Source organism: Dermacentor variabilis, chromosome 5 (genome assembly GCF_050947875.1).
Source record: "Dermacentor variabilis isolate Ectoservices chromosome 5, ASM5094787v1, whole genome shotgun sequence".
NCBI classification, from domain to species: Eukaryota; Metazoa; Arthropoda; class Arachnida; order Ixodida; family Ixodidae; genus Dermacentor; species Dermacentor variabilis.
Genome location: NC_134572.1, coordinates 99,269,784 through 99,293,117, shown reverse-complemented (window position 1 = coordinate 99,293,117; position 23,334 = coordinate 99,269,784). Strand labels below are relative to the sequence as shown.

At 42.1% G+C, this 23,334-nt stretch overlaps 1 protein-coding gene across 4 annotated transcripts in view; it reads left to right on the top strand.

Moving 5' to 3' along the window:
• The window catches only part of LOC142582974 (protogenin-like), a 295,298-nt gene that overhangs the window by 234,341 nt on the left and 37,623 nt on the right, over nucleotides 1–23,334 (top strand). For 3 of the 4 annotated variants that reach the window (XM_075693168.1, XM_075693165.1, XM_075693169.1), the window contains exons 6-14: nucleotides 190–324; nucleotides 948–1,121; nucleotides 5,845–5,993; nucleotides 6,963–7,176; nucleotides 11,307–11,444; nucleotides 12,070–12,222; nucleotides 14,050–14,241; nucleotides 15,328–15,453; nucleotides 18,899–19,087. In XM_075693168.1, coding sequence (XP_075549283.1) covers nucleotides 190–324; nucleotides 948–1,121; nucleotides 5,845–5,993; nucleotides 6,963–7,176; nucleotides 11,307–11,444; nucleotides 12,070–12,222; nucleotides 14,050–14,241; nucleotides 15,328–15,453; nucleotides 18,899–19,087 — 1,470 coding nt within the window. The remainder of the gene's footprint in view (nucleotides 1–189; nucleotides 325–947; nucleotides 1,122–5,844; nucleotides 5,994–6,962; nucleotides 7,177–11,306; nucleotides 11,445–12,069; nucleotides 12,223–14,049; nucleotides 14,242–15,327; nucleotides 15,454–18,898; nucleotides 19,088–23,334) is intronic. The other variant, XM_075693167.1, reaches the window with a different exon arrangement.

Here is a 23,334-nt window from a genome sequence, read left to right as displayed (position 1 = left end):
CAGTATTTGCGTTTATACTTTTTTTGCAGTGTCTCAGGATATCTGGCATAGTATCTGGTTAAGCTTAGTCTGCCTTCAGGATTGGAATGCCTTTGTTTTTTTTAGCCTGCCACAAATGCCCAGCACATTCTTATCAGCATTTTTTGTTTTACATTTTTATCTCTTCCTGTCTCTCTCTTCCTTTACAAGCAGGAGCCCCTGATCAGCCACCAGAGTTCCTAAACCCATCTTCTCAGGAGCTGACACTTGTAACGGGAGACACAGTCGAGCTTGAATGCTTTGCTAGGTCAACACAGCAGACTTTCGTCACATGGATCCGGCAAGGTAAGGCTTTTCACTTATTAGTGCTCTTATTTACAAATGCAGAGCCTTTGATCTACTCTTCCTGCATTCATGTCTGTTGCACTCTTGTGAGAAATTGTATCCATTTTCACTTTACCTTAAGTTTTCTTCCTGTGTCGCTGGCTACATGTCAGATAGCTTAGCTGGCATTTGAAGTAGGGCCACTTGGTTCACAGCAAAGAATGAAATTCTGCAAACACATAAATGAAAAATGTTGTTGCTCGCCCTGTTGCTTGCCTCCTTCAATTTGCACTGTTGAGTTGTTTCTTGCTTCATGCTGTGTCTGCATCAGTGGCATGGAAACGGCTACCTGTGGTAACGTTCAACTTTGGTGTTGTAATCATGTGCGCTGTCGTGCAACTGATGTCTGTGAAAAGTGGCAAGTTGCTGAAGTGTACGAGAAAGGGCAAACATGTAGGGTCTTGCTGGGGCCTTAAGGGGGGAAACAGGAGTAGGAGATGGTTTAGTGAAAGGTACATATTCGGGATTATGGTTAAATTAAACTTTCTGTTTTTAAGTGGTTGGATTGACGCTGGGGGAAAAAAGCTTAATTTTTTTTGCATTGTTACCTCCTGCCATTCGTTAAGTTGTCCTGCCTCTTTCAGGGGGAGCACTTTTGCCTGAAGGCCGCAGCACTTATTTCGGTCGAGGTAATCTGCGGATTACCAACCTGACTCGAAGCGACGCTGGCACCTACAAATGCCTTATCAGCACATCACTAACTTCAGCTACCGAGACACTTTCATTAGCATCGCAGTCACACACACTGATCATTTACGGTAAGTTTTTGCTTCTTCTGCTTGCAATGGTGACCATGTTCCCTGCAATTAGTAACAGTGTGAAACCTACCTTAGCTGCACCTTTATGTGAATCACGTGTGAATGTTTTTGTGTTGCTCATGGCAGAAGTTCAACATCAAGGTGACAAGTATAGTTACTGAAACGGTATTTCTGTGCAATAGCATTTAACAAACACTGTAGCTTCTTAATGTTCACAAGTTATATCTGTGTTGCAATTTAATACCAAGACACTAAGTGCAAACAGCAGATTGCAAACTTGAGTACCAGTATGTTAATTTTTAAAACCTGCTGAGTGGTAAAAAATTAACTTAGCCAGCAGAGAAAATTTGTCACTAGCATTACTTACTTCCTTTTAATACTTTCTTATCAGGTTGAGCTCACCTCATTTTCTGAATGTTATCAGCTGGGTCGTTCCATGCCAAATGTACCACAGGTCGAGCTCAACCATTACCAATTTCCATGAAAAAAATCATGGCTATTAACATATCTCAAGAGTGATATACCCAAGATATTTTGCCTTAAAATTTTTCAGATTAGAGCCTTAAGTGGCTTGTTGCAATGGTTTATACCTGAAAAAAGCATCTTCTAGTCCAGTGATGCAAAAAATATCAGGAATAGCTCATACCCTCATAAGCAAGCAAAGGTGCAATGGCTGAATATGAATGAAGGAACAATAGAAACAAAGAATGAAAGAACAAGGAAAGAAAGAACATTTAGGTAGTGCATTAGGAGCTTGCATGTGTTGTTGAGGAGGGGTCGACAGCACCACACGTTTACTTCATGTGATGGCTCGTTATGTCTTGCAAGAAGTCTGATCCCTCCGATCAACGCGTTGCCATGTGTGCAGTAGGCTTTCGCCTTCACGTGTTACAGGAGTGTAACATGCTGCTGAACTTTTTTCACTGCCTAAGTGCCATTTTAATTTCACGTTGGAGAGCAGAACATGGTGAAAAAGAAAAATTTTATAACAAAACTTTTTGCTCCAGATGACCATAAAACTGTTACAGTGCCTTGTAGATGGATGGTGCTTTGAAGTTAATTTTAACGCATTAGCAAGGGCCCCGTCTCACAGAAAATCCGGCGTCGACGTCCAGCATCGATTGTTGTTTCCGCAAACCCAGCCACGCACACCCAACCACGCAGACTCTCCGTCTAGCGCAAAGGAGTTACTGAACTAATTGAATTTCTCGAAGTAAAATATGTAGAAACATCGTAAAGTACGTCTTGCACACAACCTACAGACATGAAAGTGTCGGATTGTAATTTGAATATAAGAGAAAACATAATTCTGTTACGCGGAAACTCGTAAAACCCCCTTTTCCAGCGTTTCTACCATTCGTAGACTGCCACGGTGCCCGCCATTTGCATGTGCCAGCGCACGCAAATCTTGGAGGCCACGGAGTGGCACATCCAGCTCCTTGCAACACCTTCAAATGGCATTCACTTCCGCCGCATCGCAGCCTACGCAAAAGGCCGCGTTTCTATGAGAAAGCCCGCCTTAATGCATAGTGTCCGCAGCCAGCGTTTCCCGGTAAACATTATGGTTGCATAAGCTGCAGTTGCCAGGAAGCGTGAAAAGCAGCCAGGGATCTTTGAATTCTATTGTGTTCCACTCTTAAATGCGAAGCTTACGCATCCTACAAATTTTGCAAGGACTTTGTCTGTTTGTAGTCAGAAGAAAAAGTCCAATATGAGGGATATTGAAGGTTTTGGAGAATATATCAAGGTGTAGTTGTCCTCTGTGTTTCAGACAGCATTGTGAAAGAAAGGAAAGCCAAACTTGCACCGAGCTTCAAAAGGCTACTACCGTTAGAGGCACACACACACTTGACCACTTTGTACTCTCATCACTCTGCAATGTTTGCACTGGACTCACTTCATACTCGCTGACCCAAGAGTTTCCAAGTGACTAAACACCTATAAGTTTAGCAGCCTTACTGTGAGCCCGGCACCTGGACAAGGGCTCCTATACCATCACGCAATAAATCAGCAGCAGCGCTATGTCAACTGTGGGCAAGCAGATCTGTGCACTGCAGTGAAGACTTAGCACAGGGCAACATTGCGCAACCGAGCCAGATGCTGGATGAAGTGAAGCGGGGGTGGGGGGGGTGGCAACTTCGTATTTTTTTTCTCACTTAAAACAAAAAGAGACTCCGAGTAAATTTCCTGAATGAAATGTTGTGTACATCTATCAAGTGCATTACATTCCATAATTTTGTATCAACCACCTCAGTACCGTATTTACACGATTGTAAGTCGACTCGAATGTAAGTCGACCCCCCCATATCGCTTGACCGGAAAAAAAAAAAAAACCCCGAGGGCGCATTCGATAACGAAAATTTATTAGTAGCTGACATGGTCACTGGACTACTCGTCTTCACTAGTGCTGCCATCGTCATCGTTGCTGCGGTCCCACAGCGCGTCGTGGTCCAGCGAAATTTCAAATTTGGCAAACGACCGCACCAGGACATCTTGCAGAACAGCAGCCCACGCCAAATGCACCCAACCACACGCAGCCGTCAGGGAGGCTCTTTTGACAGGTCCGGTTGGCGTAATTTCGCAGTCTTCTGCCGCCAGCCACTCGTACTCACGGCGGAGCAGAACCTTAAAATTAAGGCGAAGGTCCGGGCTTGTTTCATGACCACGTCACACTTCACTGGCAGGTACCGATCACGCATTTCAGCGACGCTGCCGCAAGCTTAGCATTTCTCACTTGCCGCCACAGGGTGAAAATTTCGCTTCGCTGCAGTCGCCACTCTCGCACCACCCGTTTAGAAACATCGAAATTGCGGCCCGCAGCGCAGTGATTTGTTTCTTCGGCGTAAAGGATGGCAGCCCTCTTGAACGCTGCTGTGAACGAGTGCCGAAAGATTAGTGGGCCTGCAGCACTCATGACGACTGGGGAAGCATAGAAGTAGCACGTAGCCGGCAGTCAAGTGGAGCGTGTCAAAAAGTTGGTCAAACCAATGCCAATGCCTTTAAGGCCTTTAACCAGAGAAAGAGAAACCCGCGAACGGTGTCTGCTCTTCCATGAACTACCGATACTCCCCGCAAGCGCCGCCGTTCTAAGGGTGCCGCCGCAAATGGGAACAGCGGCGCTTCCATCAACTATCGACACCCCCCATGAGTATTGCATGCACTGTAAGACTCTCAAAAATGTTGAAAAACCCTTCCGAAAAGCAAACAAACACGCAGGATAGCGAAAAGATACGGGTAGGACCATAGAGCAAACATAAAATTGTAACTACGTTGTAGCTCTCGTTGGTATCGCTTTTTTTTTGCGGGGCCATGTTTTGGTTTCGATTGTAAGTCGACCCCCCAACTTCAGACTTTCAAATTTAAAAAAAGGGGTCGACTTACAACCGTGTAAATACGGTATGTAATTTAGGGCTGAACACACTGCTGAACCCAAACTTTATCAATTTCAAAATTTTTTTTGGCGCAAGCTTTATTTTCTGAGTGCGAAACTGCTTGAGTTCATAATTTAGATACTGAGCAACAACATCGCTGTGTTATATCACAAATGAATAGACAGTTTTATAAAAAAAAATCTCCAATTCCCCTCATATTCTACTTTTCCCTCCGATTGCAAACACAAAGAGCCCACTGAAAATGGCATTTAAAATTAGTTAACGTCAAAGCACCATCCTTCTAGAAGACACTAACAGTTTGAAAGCAGGAGCCAATGTTTCAACAAGTGGACTTGTCTTCTTCAAGGCCTTCAATGGTCATCTGGAGAAAAGTCTTCTTTACATACATTTTTCTTTTTCACCATGTTTGGCTCTCCAATGTGAAATTAAAATGGCGCTCATGCAGTGGAAATTTTTTTTTTTTCAGGTGAAATATATAGGATATGTCACTCTTTAATAACCATGATTTCTTTTATGGAAATCGGTAATGGTCGAGCGCCAGCTCTAGTACAGTCGGCATGGAATGACTGTCGTGGAATTTGGCTGTCATTCTTGCCTATAGGATTTACTTAATTTAAGGAAAAGCTTCGTGTTATTGTGTGAGAGCTTGTTTCGATTTTACTGCATTGGCACACATGGCTTTATGTGATAAGTTGAGCCAGGCAGAACATATAAATGTTAAACTGTGATGTACTCTGCTACGAATCTGAATGCATCATGTCCAAGATCTGGAGCAGTGGTTTAGATTTTATGAGCTTACTGCTAAAGAAGTGGCGCAACCTGCAATTTGCATTTTAGCTTGGTTTGATCACTTACTCAGCTTGGTAAACCTAGCAGTTACATTCAGTTTGTGTTACTGTTGCCTTTAAATAGCCAAGTAATGTAAATTTTCTACTTTAGTGCTGCTCCAAAACAGATCTTTAGTTCCTCTAAGCTGTTCTGAAAACGTGGCTGTTTGTGTCTTGCTGAAAAAGCTTTGTTCATAATGTGTTTTAGCTATTTCTTACCGTGTGTTACTCTTTCACAGTTAAGCCAATTTTCCTGATGAGCTTGAGCCATTTTCAATATTTTTATTATACAGTTTCTCATACATTCATTGGAAATCTGTTGCTGTAGCACAAGCTGATTTGAATTTTCCTATCATGTTTGACACAACGGGAAGCTGACATGACATTCTAGCCAATGAACTTGTCATTTACTTTGTACATTTTCTTAGTTGCCAAAGTTGACAGGACAAGTTGCACTTTTACACTACTTCATTGTCTCTTGTTCGATGTCTTCACTGTTTACAGAGCCCCCAACCTTTGCATCAGACATGATAAGTCGAGTTCGCCCCGCTGCTCGCACAGTTCGATTCGATTGCGATGCCCAGGGATTTCCTGCACCTGAAGTACGCTGGTTCAAAGATGGCCAGCCCCTAGTCATCAATGGTCGCATTAAGGTATGTAAAAATTGACACAGCTGTACTGTGTGTCTTTACCCAGTTGAAAAAAAGAAAGAAGAAACACTATTAGTGTTCGGCAGAGGTATGCAAATAACTGAAATGTGAATTGAATAGTTCCTTCTTTTCAATTCACATTCGATTTGAAAATTCACTGTTCAAAGTTGTTGAACATTCATGGGCACGTCCCCAGTGTGCCCTCCCCTGGCCCTGCTCTGCTGGTCATTGTTAATCACTCATTGTTGTCAGTCGCATGGACACCGCTGGATTCAACCTTTTCCTTGACTGACAGGCTTTCATGCCTGTTTTCCCTTGGACATTCTGAAGCATCTACATAAGCATGAATGGTGTATACTTCTAGCTGAGGCAGCGACAAAATGCATCACCATAGCATACTGGAGTAATGCATTTTGCACATAGTTGCATGCACACTATTCAACATGCACACTATTTGAAGGCCTCATTTAATCGAAACCAATGCAAAATTGCTTGAGCAAGCTAATGTATGGTCATTTGGGAGAATTCAAAGTTTTTTTTTTAATTGATGTTAGTTTAAAATGCAGCTGTACTTCTTGTTCAGATTTATGCTTCTCAGCAGTGCTTTCTTGGTCAGACACTCCATCAATCAGCCTTTCAACAATATGTGTTAATTCCAATGCACTACATTCACACACTCAGTGAAGTACTTGTTACCATGGCATTGAATCGTGCTGGCAAAAATTCCCAAGGCTAAGCTTACTACACATGCACAAATACCCAAAGTAGTATTTGCAAGTAGTAGGTGGCAAGTTGAATTTTCTTCCACACTCATTTCCCTTTTCATTACTAATTCTACGTTTCAGTCTCTGAAAGGAGCGATTTTCATCCATGTTTTCCTTGACTTCACTGTTCGCTTGGCTTGGTTGTTACTGTGAATGAATCCAGCTCCTTGGTTGCCTCTCGCTCATCGTATCTTCTTGTCACCAAAAGGTGATGCGGTCAGAGGACATCAAGTACCTGCGGAAGGTACGACGCCACTTGGTTGAAGAGAGTGGCAGCGGCCCACAGCACCAGCGGCGCCCCGCAAGCAACGTGCTTGTCATCTCTCACCCAGTCAAGCGGGATGCAGGCTTCTACCAGTGTCTGGCAACCAACGTAGCTGGCCTGAATACCCTTGCTGCTCGACTGGTGTTGAATGCCTCAGGTAAATGGGCTCTCTTGTGCGGACGACCTGCATTGGTGAATCAGAGTGTAGTGCTCTCTTCAAGTTTGTACTTCAAGCTCTTTTTTTTTTTTAATGACCTCACAGTCACAAAGTCACACCTTTAGGCACACGTGCTCATGTATGTTGTCATGCACATTATGAGACGGAACACCAAATTTGTTTATTAAGGCATTGATCACCTGCTATGTGGGCATTCGAACTCGACACGTGAAGGTGTATTGCTTTCTTTCTGTCAATAAACATAGGTGATGCAACAACAAAGGTGAGTAAGATATCTCTCATCCTGCAGACATTGTAAGGATATCACCATCTTTGTAGAAGCATGATAAGAAAGTAAAACAATCCGGCCTGTTCGATCATGGCCTCTGAGATTTAAGTAAAACAATCCGGCCTGTTTGATCATGGCCTCTGAGATTTGCACGCTTGCAGGCTTTGCTCGAGCTGTCCCATTCACTCCGACAGAGCATAATTTCAGTGATGGGCTTGGCTCCCTTCTTCTCCGCACCATGGCATTCGCACCCGAGGGCTTTACATGCATTGAGGAGGCTCTTGTCCACTTTGGCAGTGTTGCGGTGGCTTGTATTGAGGCGAGAAAAACAGGATTTTGCACTGCTTTGTGATCTCTTACTGATTATATGAAATGACAGCTGAAGGCCTATGAGGGCAGGTTGTCTACCAAGCGGGAAAACCGGGAATTCTCAAGGATTTCGAATAGTCTGAAAATACTCTGTGAAAACTCGGGGAATTTTTGCTTCTATCAGGGAAAATTAGCTGTAGTTTCATCGAAAGGGAACGAAAGTCACGGTAATGCTGGCTTGAGTAACAGAGAGGAATCGCAGTGAATTGTCTTTGATGCCGTGTCGACGGCTGCAGGAGTTGCCATTGCACAGTCAACAACCAACCTTTCAGACGCCCTATAATTCAGATGGCTTCACGGGATCACCATGAATGTATAAGAACCTGTAAAATTTTGGATGCGAGAACTCGTTGGCCGTCTGATTTCCCGCTCTTTTTGCCGTGACTGCAGGTCCGAAACGGCATTGATCAAAGCTACCACGGCCGCCATTTTGATTACCTCGCCGCCTCAACTGGCGCTCTAGCATGCAGATCCGTCGGCACCCGTAGCCACCACTGCGCCAGCTAGGCCTAGCTGCTCCGACGTTCGCTATTAAGCTTCTTGCCATTTGGTGCCGTGTTTTTCATTGAAATAATTTGATGCTGTCAGCGATGGCACCGACTCTGCCTCTGTGGTCCTGGCGATTGGCTTTGAAGCTCGGAAAGCACGGCGCGTTGCATAATGCCGTGTTCAGAAAGTCAGCTTCGCCTCAATACATAAAGGTTATGCGGTGAAACGTACGCGAAAGTATTGTGGTGAAGCATAACAAGCATGGGTAGGGAAAATTGTAATGGACACAATATGTATTCATTAATTATACACGCGTGCACCCGCTATTTCCTGTCACAGTACGAGCACTGATATGCCTAAGAAGTGTATTGGCAGTCCTTCAGAGCTTTTAGGGTGTGCCTGTGGTGATTTGAGTTCTTCAGGTCAGTAAAAGACATGCTCTCATTTTTTGCCATCCTCCCTTTTTCAAGCTGACCGATCTTTTGGATGTTTTCGTGGCCCTTAGGAAGTGTGAAAAATTGGACGTTGACTGTACAACTGACCAAGAGGATGCTTCAAATGGTTCGTGATGCGAACGTGCGGCAGAAGGACGACGAGAATAGAATCGACCTACACATTGAGAAATGAACAGGAAAGGAAGCGCTCAAAAAACGGAATTGTTGGCTGACGCTGAGATGCAGGTGTCCCTCATCCAAACGAAAATAAACTCTTTAAATCAGTGAAACACAACACTGAGGCGTTGTGCGGTGGCTGAGAGTAAGTCGGGACTGTTGAGGCTGGCTTACCAGCTATTGAGAGAGATTCTCACTTCACAAACGTTGCACTTGATACCAATGAGCTTGCTATCAACTAATAGAAATAGCTAATATTTGAAAATGTTTGCTTTGGTATGCATCTCTTTTTCATTCGTATTTGAGAATGTTCAACTCCATTTGCAATGGGTTTTACCATTCTTTTCGAAGATATATTATTCGCTGTACATTTCACTTACCCCTTCCTTCTGTTTTCTTTTTTAATTAAAGAAACGATAACTACTCCTTACTATTCAAACTGGTCATTTCTTCTTGCCTGCTCACTAGAGAGTGACAGCATCAGGCGACACGACGTCAGGCCATCTTGACATAAAACAAAGTTCTTTTTCTCTCGGGGAATTTCGCAAAGCACTCGGGGAAAACCTGGAAAACTTGGAATTTTGGAAATGTCAACTTGGTAGACATCCTGGAGGGGTAAAGCACATGGTGATGGCTATTTATTCTCAAATGCGTTAATTTTTTTGTGTTCACATACTCCCACTACATTCACACAGGTATGTAGAAGTCTGCAAGAGTTTGTCATGGGACATGTAGAAAGTATGAGCAACAAACAACCAGCACCTTTCATCGACGTTATGAACTAAGTATTTAGTGTTGGCTTTGTTACCGAACAAACAAACCTAACTCATAGGAATAAGTGTGCCAGTTCGGAGGCAAAAATTCGAGGTGAAGTGTCACTGAAATTTGCAAACACACAATGAATGTTTCAGCTAAGGCGCAGCAAGTATTAAGAAAGGTTTCATTGTGCATAAAAAAACACACACACACACACCTGCATGATCTCCTGCATGCGTTTGTGCCATTGCCGTCTGGGTGCCACAGTTTCAAAGCTGGATTGAGCGAGAAACTGTGCGTAAACCGGGAGATAATAAATTATTCAGTTATTTACTTGTTCATTAGTATATTACAGTTGCACCAAAGCAGGCGTTATCATAATTATGAACAGTATGATTAAAATGTTAATTACACCAAACTCGAAAAATACTAGTCTTTCGTCGGCCTGTCTGATTACGTCATGTTTCTGTTACTTATATTAAGAAAATATATTTATTTATGAATATCTCACAGCCCTTCATGAAGGCATTGGTAAGGGGGGAAACTACTGTTACATCAATGTTTCATAAAACAAGTTTTATTTAACAAGGCGAAAAAAAGCATCAACATAACAAAAGTGAAATTTGCTCAACATAATAGTTTGCAAAATCACTACAGTCAATAAAAAATTACAATTGAAATGAAAAATCAAAAGAGCAAAAGTATGCATGGTAAGATGCTATAATAAGTATTACACAAAGGGCATCGCACTACAGAGTAGATGTACAACACGGCAATTGTATCAGTTGCTGATTCGCCACAATGCAAACTGCAAGGAAAGGAAGAAACAATGTAAGAGAAGGCAACAACAATTAAACTCTGCAGTCAGCGATAAGCTACAAGTTCCAAGACAATGAATGGTGTGTGAACCCACGCATGAGTTGTTTAGAAAAATAGATTATTAAGCATAAATACTACAGAATCAATGGGAAGGAATATACAAAAGTACTGAAAGAATGAAGGCATTAGAGGAGTAGATGGTTGAGACAACAAAATGTTCGAGGCAGAGCAGAAAAATTTGGAGGACGCTTAAGCTTTGCCATTAAGAGTGGCATGCTGTAGCATTCAAAGATCCCCGACTGCTTCTCATGCTTCCTGGAAACTGCAGGCGATGTTTACCGGTAAACACTCGCGATGAACGCTACGCACAAAGGCGGGCTTTCTTGTTGAAACGCAGCCTCTTGCATGGGCCGCGATGCGGTGGAGGCGAGCGCCATCTGGAAGTGTTTCAAAAAAGCGAGTGCGCCGCTCTGTGGATTCTGAGATATTTATGCACCAGGGTATGCAAATGGCGGACACTGTCTCCGGGCTGCGCATTGTAGAAACGCTGGTTTGTTTGAGTTTTTGCATAACAGAATTATGTTTTCTCGCATATTCAAATTACAAGGCTATCATATCTGTAGGTTGTGTGTAAGTCGTAGTTTATAATTTTTCGACTTATTTTAGCTTGAGAAATTGAATTAGCTCAGTGAATTCTTTTGTGCCACATGAACAGCCTGGATATGTGTGGTTCGAAAATTGTTTTGCCAAAGCACCAGCCAGCTTGCCTATAACGTTCATTTCACTCTTGGATGCAGGGGACCAGCCCAGTCCTCCAACTGGTCTGAAGGCGGTAACAAATTCAAGCACAGCCATTCTGCTTTCCTGGAATCCCTCTGCCATATCGCCGGGACAGATAATCCAGGCCTACTCAATCCACTACCTCCCCACAGCAGGTATGAGAGACAGCTGGTACCTTTTCTTTCTTTTTCTTTTTTTTCTTCTTTCACGACTTTGCTCAGGAGTGAGCCATCATGTACCTTCTTTCTTTGCCCATGTGCTCTCTCGAGAAGAAGCAAGAGCATTTTTGTACTGGATAGTTTGCAGCCAGCATAATGTAGTAATTATTCTCTCTCTGGTCTCTTCCATTTTGATCTACTGTCTTAGGCTGATAGTACTGGCTGCAAGGGCTATTGATGATTGAGCCAGTAGTAAGAAAACAAACAAACATCGGAATGGAATCAAAATAGAGTTGCTGTGTTATCCCAGACCTGTATATGGTTAGTTGCAAGTGTAAAGGCTGTTTAGATGGTTAAAGTGTATTTGCGAATCATAATATATTTGTGCTGCTTTTGCTTGCTGAGATTTCGAAGTGTCACATGCACTTCAAGAAGTTCAGTCAGCACCTTCATGTATCTATAGACTACACGAGCTTGCTTTTTATAGACAGCATGAACAGCTTCTGGTGTTGCACATAAACTACGTGCTTGTTGCAAACTTTTTCTGCTGAGTGCAACTGTTTCAGTTGTTTGTTTGGCATGGTGGTACATTTGTTGCAAGGTGTGTCTCTGCTCTTCACAGGTGGCAATGAGCTTCAAAAGGTCTCTGTAAACACAGCACTTCTCATTGAAAAGCTGATGCCTTTCACCAACTACACCTTCTATGTGCGAGCCTACAGCGGGAAAAGCGCCAGTGAGCAGTCGGAGAAAGTCACCCAAATCACTGGAGAAGACGGTATGTGTACATGCCTCAGTGACCAAATTCTTCTCTCAGCGATTTCAGGTAAACAGGAAAAAAAAATGAAAATTCTGAATCAGGATGTTAACATGCTCGTGTTGCTTTTAGCCGCATTTCTGATTTGATTTCTGATGAAATGTAGATGGATGAGAAAAAAAAAAGCCGCACAGGTGCGGCTTGAGGCAACTTTACCTCCTTAGGTACAATATGGCCGCATGGAATAGCACATGAAATACCTTATGTAATATATTTACACAATGGCCATAAAGAATCGCAGTTATACAATATATGAAAAAGAAATAAAATATTTGCACAAGTAATGACATTACAGAGATACGGCGGCAGTGAAATATGTAAATGATACGCACTTCATAACATACACGAATACATAAAAGTTCGTGTTTGTTACGTGTGTCAGCCCACAAAGAATTTAGAATATTGATAGAATTAACATGGATCTGGCAGTCAGTTCTTCTTAGGTAATTTTGTGCATGGCACATAGAAAGTAAAATGTTCGTGATCAGTCGTTCTTTACATGGTGCCAAACATCACCTTAGAAGTTTTTCTACAGGCCACACTATGCGCTGCATGAATTGAAGACTGTGCACATATTTTCGTCACATTTGGTAGCATTTGCCTTGGGAAGTCATGGAAGCACAAAACTTCAACAGAGATGTTCTCAGTATATTAGTCCTAAGATCTCGACGCAGTTTCCCAAATTCCCCAAAGACTCGGCATTACAATATTAAGTGGCAGTAGCATTCAGAATTGAAAGTGCCCCTGCAATAGCTTCTCAAAGCAGAACTAGATTTTAACAGTGTCTGCTCAACATTAGTTAATAGCTTGTTGATAAACAGTGATTACAGTGCATTTTAAAGGGATCATAGACTCAACTAAATGAGTTGTGAAATCTACCTCTGAACAAAGAAAAAGGGCCAAAGATGCAAAAAATATATTGCTATCTGCTACAGCATACTAATATACATCTTGGTTGGTTGTAATAAATTAGTATTTTGGGCCTTATTGCAGTTCAATTTTTACACGAAGATCTCGGCAGTAATATTTAAAGTCGCATATGCCTACCTAATGCGCCACATCAATCACCTCATTTCCCTTAAGGTCAACGATATGTTAAAGTTGTGTTTGCTTGAATACTAATTAGCTGTTCCTTTTAAACGATAACTGACACATATAGAGAATGACAAGAAGCACTGAGATTTCGAAACATGAGATGAATTCATTTTATGGTAAAGTTGTCTCGAAATGCTGGACCTGGTGTCATCAACATTACTGTGATGTCATGACACCAAGCAAGATTTGCTGATGTCCTGTAGCGATAAAGCTAAGAGTTGCTCATAAAAATAAGTCTTGAGTTCTGCATGCCTTTTCTTCTGGCTGTGCTTATACATGGCAGCTGCAGTGTTTGCAGGAACGGAGTGTGCCAGCGTATCGAGACTTCATAATGCAGATTCCTCCTAGGTAAAAAAACTGAAACTGGTTTTTAGAAACAAGTTTCGTAGTAAATTATTTAGGGCGCTCTAGTGCATGTAGGTATTTTAAGGTTTAGATGGTATGAACCTTCGTATGAAGCACAAAAAAAAATAGAGAGAAGTTGAAACTGTCCTGTCAGTACAGCACTGCAATTCGAGTGTGGAAATAAAAAAGAAACTCTTTGTCATACATGTTTGCTAAGAGCCCATTTTCCCACCAAATATATGAAAATTGAGTCTAAAAAAAAAAAAATACTTCACTTGACCAAACCGATTAGTGTCCTTTTAACAAGTGCCATGTTGCTTTCTTCTTTTTTAACTTTGCCTCACGCAGTGCCACTTGGTGCCCCATCTGTGACTGTAACCAGCCTTACGCCAACAACCATGCACATCTCATGGAGCGAGCTCTCGCCAACAGTGGCCAGAGGCAATATTGCACTCTACCGCATCCACTACCGCCTTCATGGGCAGAATTACAACAACGTTTTGGTCGTCAAGGGAACCGTCCGCGAATACACCATCACTGGTGGGTTTGCTCTCCTAACAACTGGAGCGTTCCAGGTGCTCTTTAAAGGTTCACGAAATTTACGAGACATACACGCTATTGCTTTGGTTCGCTAAATACAAGTTCCAGACTTTGGCATTTGCAAGGATCGCAGTTTGTAACATTCTCATCAATGAGGTAAAGCTTGTTTGTGCTCCTCTTTTGTTCTTCAAAAAAAATTTTTTTAATTTGTTTTTTAATACTTCACAATTTGTGTTTCACTTCCTTAAAAGCTTCCTACAAAATATAAAATGTCTAAAGTTGTCTACTTATATGTGTCCACATTCTTGTTTGTGCAAATAGTAGCTTTGAATGTCTCTCCCTCTTATAGTTCTTGTTATCTGTATTTTATATGATTATTGATATTTGCATACCGTTAGTAGAACCGAAACATATTGAACTATTATTTCGAGTTTTGGAAAGTTTCTCTGTATATGTGTGCATGTATCTATTGTATTGCTAACAATAAATTTCAGTTCAGTTAAATATTCATGCCCTGTAGTACAAGCATTATGATGAAATGTCTACTCACAGAAATTGTCTGGCACATTTTATTTTTCTAAAACAAGCAGTCTATATTTCTAAAAAGCAATCATTAACCTATACAGTTTTGGTGCAAATAAAAGTGACACTGTAAAAGTTCACATGCCTCAGTTGTTTAATTTCTATTAGTTGCTATACTGCAATCACAATTTAATAAGTTATACCCCTGTTACTAAAAAAAAATCTTGTGAGCTTCAGTTAATGCAGATTATAACGAGACTTGTCTTGTATTATCGGTTGCTGAACTTCTAACACACAGCAAAAGTAACAGACGTAAACTGTATGAGACAAACAGAAGCAGTAACTTCTAGCTGACTTTTATTATGGAGTAGGTACTATTTATATATAACTACGATATCAATAAACATAAAAGGCAAAATGAAAAAATCGCAACAGCCACTTAATTCTGCATGTTTTATCGGAATAATTGTGAGAAAAAGAACTATTGCAACACTGGTTAAGAGAAAGACTGCACATGAATGAAATGAGAGTCCTTGTGGTGCCAAACTCTCTCTGTTCCCGCAGGTCTGGAACCAACCAAGGAATACGATGTTAGAGTTATGGCTGGAACAGCCGAGGGCTTTCCAGCTCTTTCAGATGAAGCTTGGCCCTGGGTCACATACCGCATGCCTCACAAGTCCTCCTCAACCAGTGAGTTGTCTACTTGCAGTTTACATTTTTGTTTGCTTCTACACCCACAAATACGACATTGCTGTATGAAGTGCAACAATTACCCGAAGTACCCTACCTTTTCCTCTAAAGGTAGGGTGAAAACTGGGTAACTACATAAAACTACGCAAATTGTTGGCAATTTCAGGTCGAGTGAACTACGAGTAAAACCGAGTTCAGGCAACATCACCGTCACCTACCTACAGTGCTTTCTTTTTTTTTTTGTATTATGTTTTGGACACTACGAGATTAGTAATTGTGGTTGCAGTTTTTCAGGATTTAGTGCAAGTGCTTGAGAATATGGCCGATGTCGTTCAATGGCATCTTAGCATATTACATTTTAAAGCGAAGCTTTGGTTGCCTCTTCCTTCGACTTTGTCACTGCTGCTACTGCTGCTTCTGCTGCTTTCTTGTATGCACGTGGGGGAGTGGTTCAGAGCATGTAAGTACATGGAAGGAGCGTGGCAGACAGGAAAGGAGACACGAGAAACTTGTATGGACCTTGCACCACATCGAATGTGCACAATGCCCTCTGGAGCTCCCACGGCGTCGCCACATTAGCCTCCTGACAGCTGTAATTATCCGTGACCCCCCCTCAAAAGCATTGCAGAAACTGCAATGCTTACCTTTCTACAGACCTGCAAGTCAAGAGGCAAGCTAGATAGAATGGTAGGAGGGGGGAGAGGAGGAAGAGAATAGGTAGAACTGACGCAGTCGCGAAACGAGTGAATAACAGCCTTGCCACTCTTCACTCGCAGTTCCCATAGAAGAGGGGCGGGAGGGGAAGTAGGAAAAAGGTGGCGTGAGAAGGCAAGGATATGCTACTACTATAGACAAGACAGCAGTCTCGCCGGGAAACTAAATAAGCTTAAGTTTAAGGTACGGTAGGGTACCTTTGTTCTATTTCTGAAGAATAAACCATGCAAATATCTCCAGAGGACACCTTACGCAGGAGATGCTGCAGGCAGAAGCGGAGTCGCATTAAATAAAGTGCACCGCAGGGTCTAGGTGCACTGCGGAAACAGTCGCACGTCAAATCAACACTTCTGTGCCCACCGTGGTAGCTTTGCGTCTATGACATTGCTCGACGTCATGGGTTTGATCCTGACTGAGGCAGCCGCATTTCGACGGGGGTGAAATGGAAAACACTCGTGCAGTTAGATTTAGGGACACGTTAAAGAACATCACAGTGTCAAAATGAATCTGGAGTTTGCCACTACAGTGTGCCTCATAATCTAATTGTGGTTTTGACATGTACAGCCTCATAATTCATTTAAAGTTTAAAACTTCTGCTACGATGCAATGTGCCATGTGAGGCAATGACAATGCTCAACTTTCTCAGAGGTTATGAAATATGGCACACAGCAATGCCTCAAGCAAACACCTTTCCCTGTGTGTTCTGTGCACTGCGCAGACAAACGTCAGTGGTGCGCACAAGGGTACATTTAATATCAACTCGCCACTCTCGTGTTGGACTAAACGTTGAAGAAGTATGAGGATTTGCTGTCAACATCACGGCTAATTATCGTCAATCAACGCAACCAGCACAGAAAGCTTCGCTTACATTGATTCCCACAGTGCGTGGGATCTGCATAATTCCTTTTTTACATATATGAAGAAAGTTTAGCTAGCATGACTAAGCGAAAGAAAAGATGGAGAGTACAAAACTTGTATAAAAAAGAGGGCAGTGTATTGTTTTCAAGCATCTGTAAATAACAGATTTAATGCACTGAAAGTGCAAACAATGCATTCTTATCTTGTAACAGTACTTTAAACCATCGTCATAACAAAATTGCTTTGTTCAAATAACCTCTTTATTAAAGACCAAATGTAATGAAATTTTAGACTGCGTAAATAGCCTATATTGAGATAGTACAGATACAGAGAGAGGGGCCTTTGTGTAAAATTTGGCTGTTTAACCAATTGGGGATGCTGTATGGGCTCTTACTGCCAATTTTGATAGTAGTTTCTCATTCTTTGCGCCAGGGGAATGAAACATAACATTAGTTGAATAGTGCTTTCCAATCGACACATCTATGTAGTTGCATATCTAAGTCAGACATCAGTGAGTGCGGCTGGCTGCCTTCGCTGACAGCACATATACGTATGCTTACAATGTTGCACATCGTTGCTCACCTTTTCTTTTGCAGATATTGTAGACACGAAAAAAAGGTCTATGTAAGAATACTGATGCCAAAGCTGAACTACAGAGTGATTTTTTTTTTTCTCGTCAAACTTGCATGTGGTAGCATCACGAAGCGCTTGCAGGGATAGCTGTGTTTTGATACCGTAAATTAAAAAAAAAAGAACCGTCGCTACTGTTTACTGGAAGGGACGGGACGCATGACCTGGCTGCATGGCATAATTTCCAAGGTGAGATGGCGCCCGCAGTTGCCTGCTGTGCGCTGAAAAATCCCAGGAGCAGTGTGCTGCATCATCTGTTTAGGTGCTGTTTAAAAGCACTACACAATCACCTGCCCTGCGGCTTTGCCACGATTGCTTTAGTGGTTAGTTCTACTGATTAATATAACAAATTTAGCCAAAGTGAAATTTGAATGCAGTTTGCCTATAAGTTTTTCAGCAGCAAATACATTTATTAGAATATGTTATTTGAAGTGCAGTGGTGCCGGACTCCATTTAGTATTGAGTGCGAATTGAGGGATCCGCATGGGACTGTTCGATGCAGCCTAGACAGTGACCTTTTACTTTCTTTGACATTAACCTGCAGAGACAAAGGGGGCTCCGCCTAGTGGCAGCTGCTTGAGACTTGTGACTATATCGCATGACAATAACTTGACAGAAATTTCATGCAAATGCTGCACCTGATATTCCTTGTCAGATGTAAAATAATGTCGGAATGCTAAGATGGAAAAGAAATCGTGATGAATGAAGAACCTCGTAAAACTGTCTCAACGTGAAAGCTGCAAGCCTTTCATTTACTTTGACACAAACGGTAGTGCAGTGGCAGCAAACGAGGCATTATAAGGTCTGTAAGAACTTCAGAGGGTGAACTAATACCTGAACGGAAGGCTTGCCAGATGCCACTTGTCTCATTTCTTGAAATTAATTTTATGCCATGTGTGTGACCACTGTGTAATGAAGATTTCTTTGTGATATGTTTTGCGAGCTTCCACACTGTGAATGCAATTTCTTCATTATGTTGGTAGTGTTATAACCCTTCTACTTTTAATGATATTCACTTATCCTATAATTCTTGTTCCAATAATTTTCGTACCTCAGTTCTCCACCCCAGTAACTTCACTTTACCAAGAGTTCACTATATTTGCTGTTTCATCTTACCTTCATAAAGCTTCATTTTTATTCTGACAGTAGGCAGACAGTACATGTCTGCGGGGGAGTTCTCAGTGAAAGCAATGTTTAGAAAAGAAAAGAAGGAATGAAATTTCAACTTCTTGAATGCTTTCAGTGCCATTGCCTCCAGTTCTGTACCTGATTGTCATCAACGCCACTACCCTGGAGGCCCGGTGGTCTGTGTCCCCGGACGAAAAGAACCCAGTGTTGGGCTTCAAGCTGCGCTTTCGAGAACAAGGCAGCCACTTTCCAGACCCCATTGTCCTGCCCAACACAACCTACTCCTATGTAGTCTACAACTTGAGTAAGTTTCCACTGTGACAGCTCTTGCATGAACAAAATGTTTGGCGTGCTGTCCTTGCTTTACGTATTATGTCTGTCGTTCAGACTACGGCATTGTGTTTCTGAGTGCAAAGGTTGAGTGTTCGATCGTCAGTTACAGCAGCTGCATTTTAACTAGGCTGTGATGCAAAAGCGAACAGTCAAATAAGATGCGCACAAAACTGCAGCCAAACTATAAATTTGTTACTTATTATTTTTGAAAACCCTTTGTCGTGTGCTGCAAAACAAAACCATAGGACACCTGACATATTTTCTGGGAATAGATGTTTTGAAAAGGGTGGTAATTGCAGCACTTCTACTAAGTTGACATGCTTTCGTCACTGGCTTGGTTTAGCTGCAAGATATCAATGTCCGCCCTCATGTAACCAATAAGAGAGGGAAGAAACAAATCTTGGGTATAATTGACGAGTCAATAAATGACATCCACACACTTCCTGTCATCTCTGGTGCACTGCTTTCGAGAAATGCTTAAATGTTTTCACTGAAACACCTGGTACACCATGAACTCCTGCACACTGCAGTGTTTGTAACTGTATGGCATCCTCTTCAATAACAGAATTTGCAAAAGCTAGTTACAACATTTAACGAAAAGACCAAAGCAGATATTTAAATGCACTGTAACACTTGCATTCACTGTAGCATCTTTTTGTTCCTTTTTGTTTTAGTTGGCTACATTTGTTTGGAACACTGAGTGACCTGAGTTGCATGTGCGAGAGAGGTTCACTTGGCCCACAAAGACACTCTCCACTTCCTTCATTGTATTTTGAAGGGACCACGATCATGGCATGCACAGAACTGTATGCTATCTTTTACCAGCCATTAATAAGTGCGTCCTTTTGCTAGCATCCAAGGGATAAAACATGCGAAAGGGACAGAATGCTGATACTGGGTCGATGTGACCTCTGTTAACAACAGGCAGACATTTCGCCACCTTCGCAAGCAGAATCTTCAGTGTCAGTGAACCGAATGGAAGCCAAGAAACGCGGAAGCAGCCTTCATTGCTGTTAATCTGTTCACTTTTGATTTTAATTTAAGGGCCTGGTAACATCAAAATTGTCAGATGTGAATTGAATATGAATACTCGGCTTCCAACATGGAATCAAATATTGAATAATAATATGCACATGCATTGATTATTTTTCGTTTTTTTAACATGGAACATGGCAGTAACATTGTCACCAGTAGAAATATAGACCAGTAAATCATTACACTAACTTGGAAAATTGAGTAATTCCTACTAGCTGTCTGTTCTTGCCAGCCTGTGCCTTGTCGTACAGCATCAGACGCCCCCCTAAACTCAGAGGTATTTGACCCTGTGCCAGCCGTCACGCAATCACATTTGCTATCAAGCAGTAAGCTCAGGATTGGTGGCAGCGCTGCAAAAGTAATAAACGAGCAAGGCAAAAGCTGAGCTCACAGCCAACCGAAACGAAGTGGTCCTATACTGTTTGCTGTAACTGTTACTTAGAAAAATACTGCAAGAACATTGTTTTCCTTTTCCTATGTTGTGTGCCTTATGCAAGCAGGACTTCTGCAGCAAGCCTCTTCTGCTGTTTTCCGTCAGTGTGAGACACCTGACCGACTCTCTGTTGTTGGAGTACAGAATTTGCAAGAATGTAGTGCAACCATCAATATAATGTGAGGTATACTAAATTTGACTAAAGGACGAGGAGAGAGCACATTTTCATTGCGTGGAAAAAAATGTTTTGATAAGAACTCCATGTAAGCACGTGTAATGCACTTGCACTCGTTTAGAATAGTGCCTTGTAGCGTACCACAATGTTTGCAGGCATCGTAGTAATGCCCATCACAGAACACCCATAATCTGTGGAATCTTTGCTACAGATCCAAAACTCTGAAGTCATGCGTCATGTATCCCACTGAATATTCAAAAATTGTTTTAATGCATAATATTCTAATCAAATACCAGTAACAAAAATATAATATTTGATGGTATTTGAAATTTTCAAATATTTGCACAGCCCTAGATATTATGATAAGGTGCCCAATTTTTGTAGCTTGTTTACGATTATCAAAATAACATCAGTAATGTTAAACATTTTTATTTGCATCCTGTTTTGGGCAGAAGCGATCGTGAAAGATTACAAATACAGTCGCCAACCAATTTTTTTGGAGCCTGATTTATTGAACCCTCTTGAATATTCAAATTTAGTCACAGTACTGCCACCAATTCTTCAGAAACAACATATAGCAGCAAACAAAATTACATGAATATTTCGTAAACTTTACAAATGCTGTAAAGCCTCAATAAGTCAAAGCATTAAAAAGTGGGAAAATTTCTAGGTAAGTGAAATCATGAAGATAGCGCACTGGCTAGGCATAAACCACGTGGAGCTTTTCCAGGGTGATGCCGGTAATAATCTCGGCCGATCACTTTGAACTGCATCGGCGCTGGACACGTCAACAACTACAGGCAACAATGATATCTGGCACTAAGCCAGACGATTGAGCCTTATTCAAGACGAAGCCATTCATTTGAGGAGCTTATAACCAGTTTCAGACATTCAAAAAGTTGACACTGCTTATTTCTGTAGCATAATGCATTCCATAAAATTTCACTTAAATAACCGAAACTCAACTGTGGAAGAATGCTGTCACGCTTTTAGCAGGTGCCCACTAATTGATGTGCTGTTAACGCATCACCATCATTTACCGTTATGTGATCATTAAGCAAAAGTCCTCATCAAGCCACAATCTCACTGAAACTCTACGCACGCAGTACAGCAGGATCACAGTAGCCAACGTGACCGGCAAAATTGTGTGCGCTTTGACACCACCAGCCTGGGAAAAGAACATGTCTTATCTCACACTGTAGCTGCTAGATCAGTCTGCATCTGCTGAATCATGCACTAACTTGGCTGGCCAGCAGCATGTTGGCTTACAGTTCAGGTGCACTGAAGTGAATGCATTGAGTCTGTATGTTTGCCAAACAAAAAGCCCTTGCTCGCCGTGCACTTGTGCACATTCATTGCGGCAACAGCTGATCGTGGTGCTCCTGCGAGCCAAACCAGCTGAGCAAGGACTTATAAGCGATGATAGGCAGAAGGGGAAAGCAATAAGTGGGAGCATGGCATCTGGTTAAGCTATGCCTTGCTCAGCACCACAGGGTGAAAAGCAAGTGCAAGTGAGGCTGCCCCTTTGCCTAGGCAACCCGTTTACAGCGGGGAGAAAGGTGAGAAGACTAAGCAGCACAAACAATTCAAGATACACTGTGAAGTTTTGGCAGAAGTTGGGCGTCATTTCCTGCCCTCATCAATCGAGCAAAATGACAGCGGTTGGGTGCCGGTTGTTCTCTTTGGCATGACCTCGGTAGGTATGGGGCAGAGTGAGGAGGCACGCTTCACCGGAACTGACGTTTGCAAGATATTCTGCAACCTGGCACAACTAGGTGCAATAACAAGGCATGTGCCAAGGTTCGTTGATGCCATTAATTGGACACTGGCGTGATGACAGAATTCCGTTTTCACTTTTTGGTGGTGTCATTGCTGCGCACTAAGTGTGGAAACCTTTGGGTAGTGACTTTTTCCTGGCATTTTCGCAGTTGAGATTTCGTGATACAGTCGATTTCCGTTAATTCTACCCTGACTGGTTTGACGAAATTGATAGACTCTTCTAGCAGGTCAAATCAAACAAGATGCAGAAAAACCGGCAGAACACAGCGCTGATTCAGTTGGCAGTATTTGTCCTATTCCACACCCCCGAATCAAACACTTGCCCAATTTTTATGCCTTCGAAGCAGAAAACTAATGTACAAATAACATTAAAGTTCTTAAACATAGTAGAAAACTAACACGCACTTGATCGTTTAGCAAGAAAAATGGGCGAGGGTCTAATATTAGCGGCTGGTTTCCTAAAGTCAGCTTCGCCGCACTGTTTTTGAAGTCTGCTTTGCTGCATCTATGTTAAACGGTAAAGCATACAAACGTTGCAAAGGGGGTTTTGGTTTCGGGTATGATTGCGCTGCGCAGGCAATTCCCAGCCCAATTCGGTGGGGATCTAATTAGCTGAAAAATTGGAATAATTGTTGTCAAATTAACCGAAGTCTACTTTATCCAGAGCCCGACGCAATAACTTTTGGAGATCACGGGTGAAAAACACATAGTTGACACTGCGCCAGGAAAAAATTATGATTTGACCGACATTTTGAGATATCAGAGTTTGAGTTAATGCAACTTTACTTTATTTGGA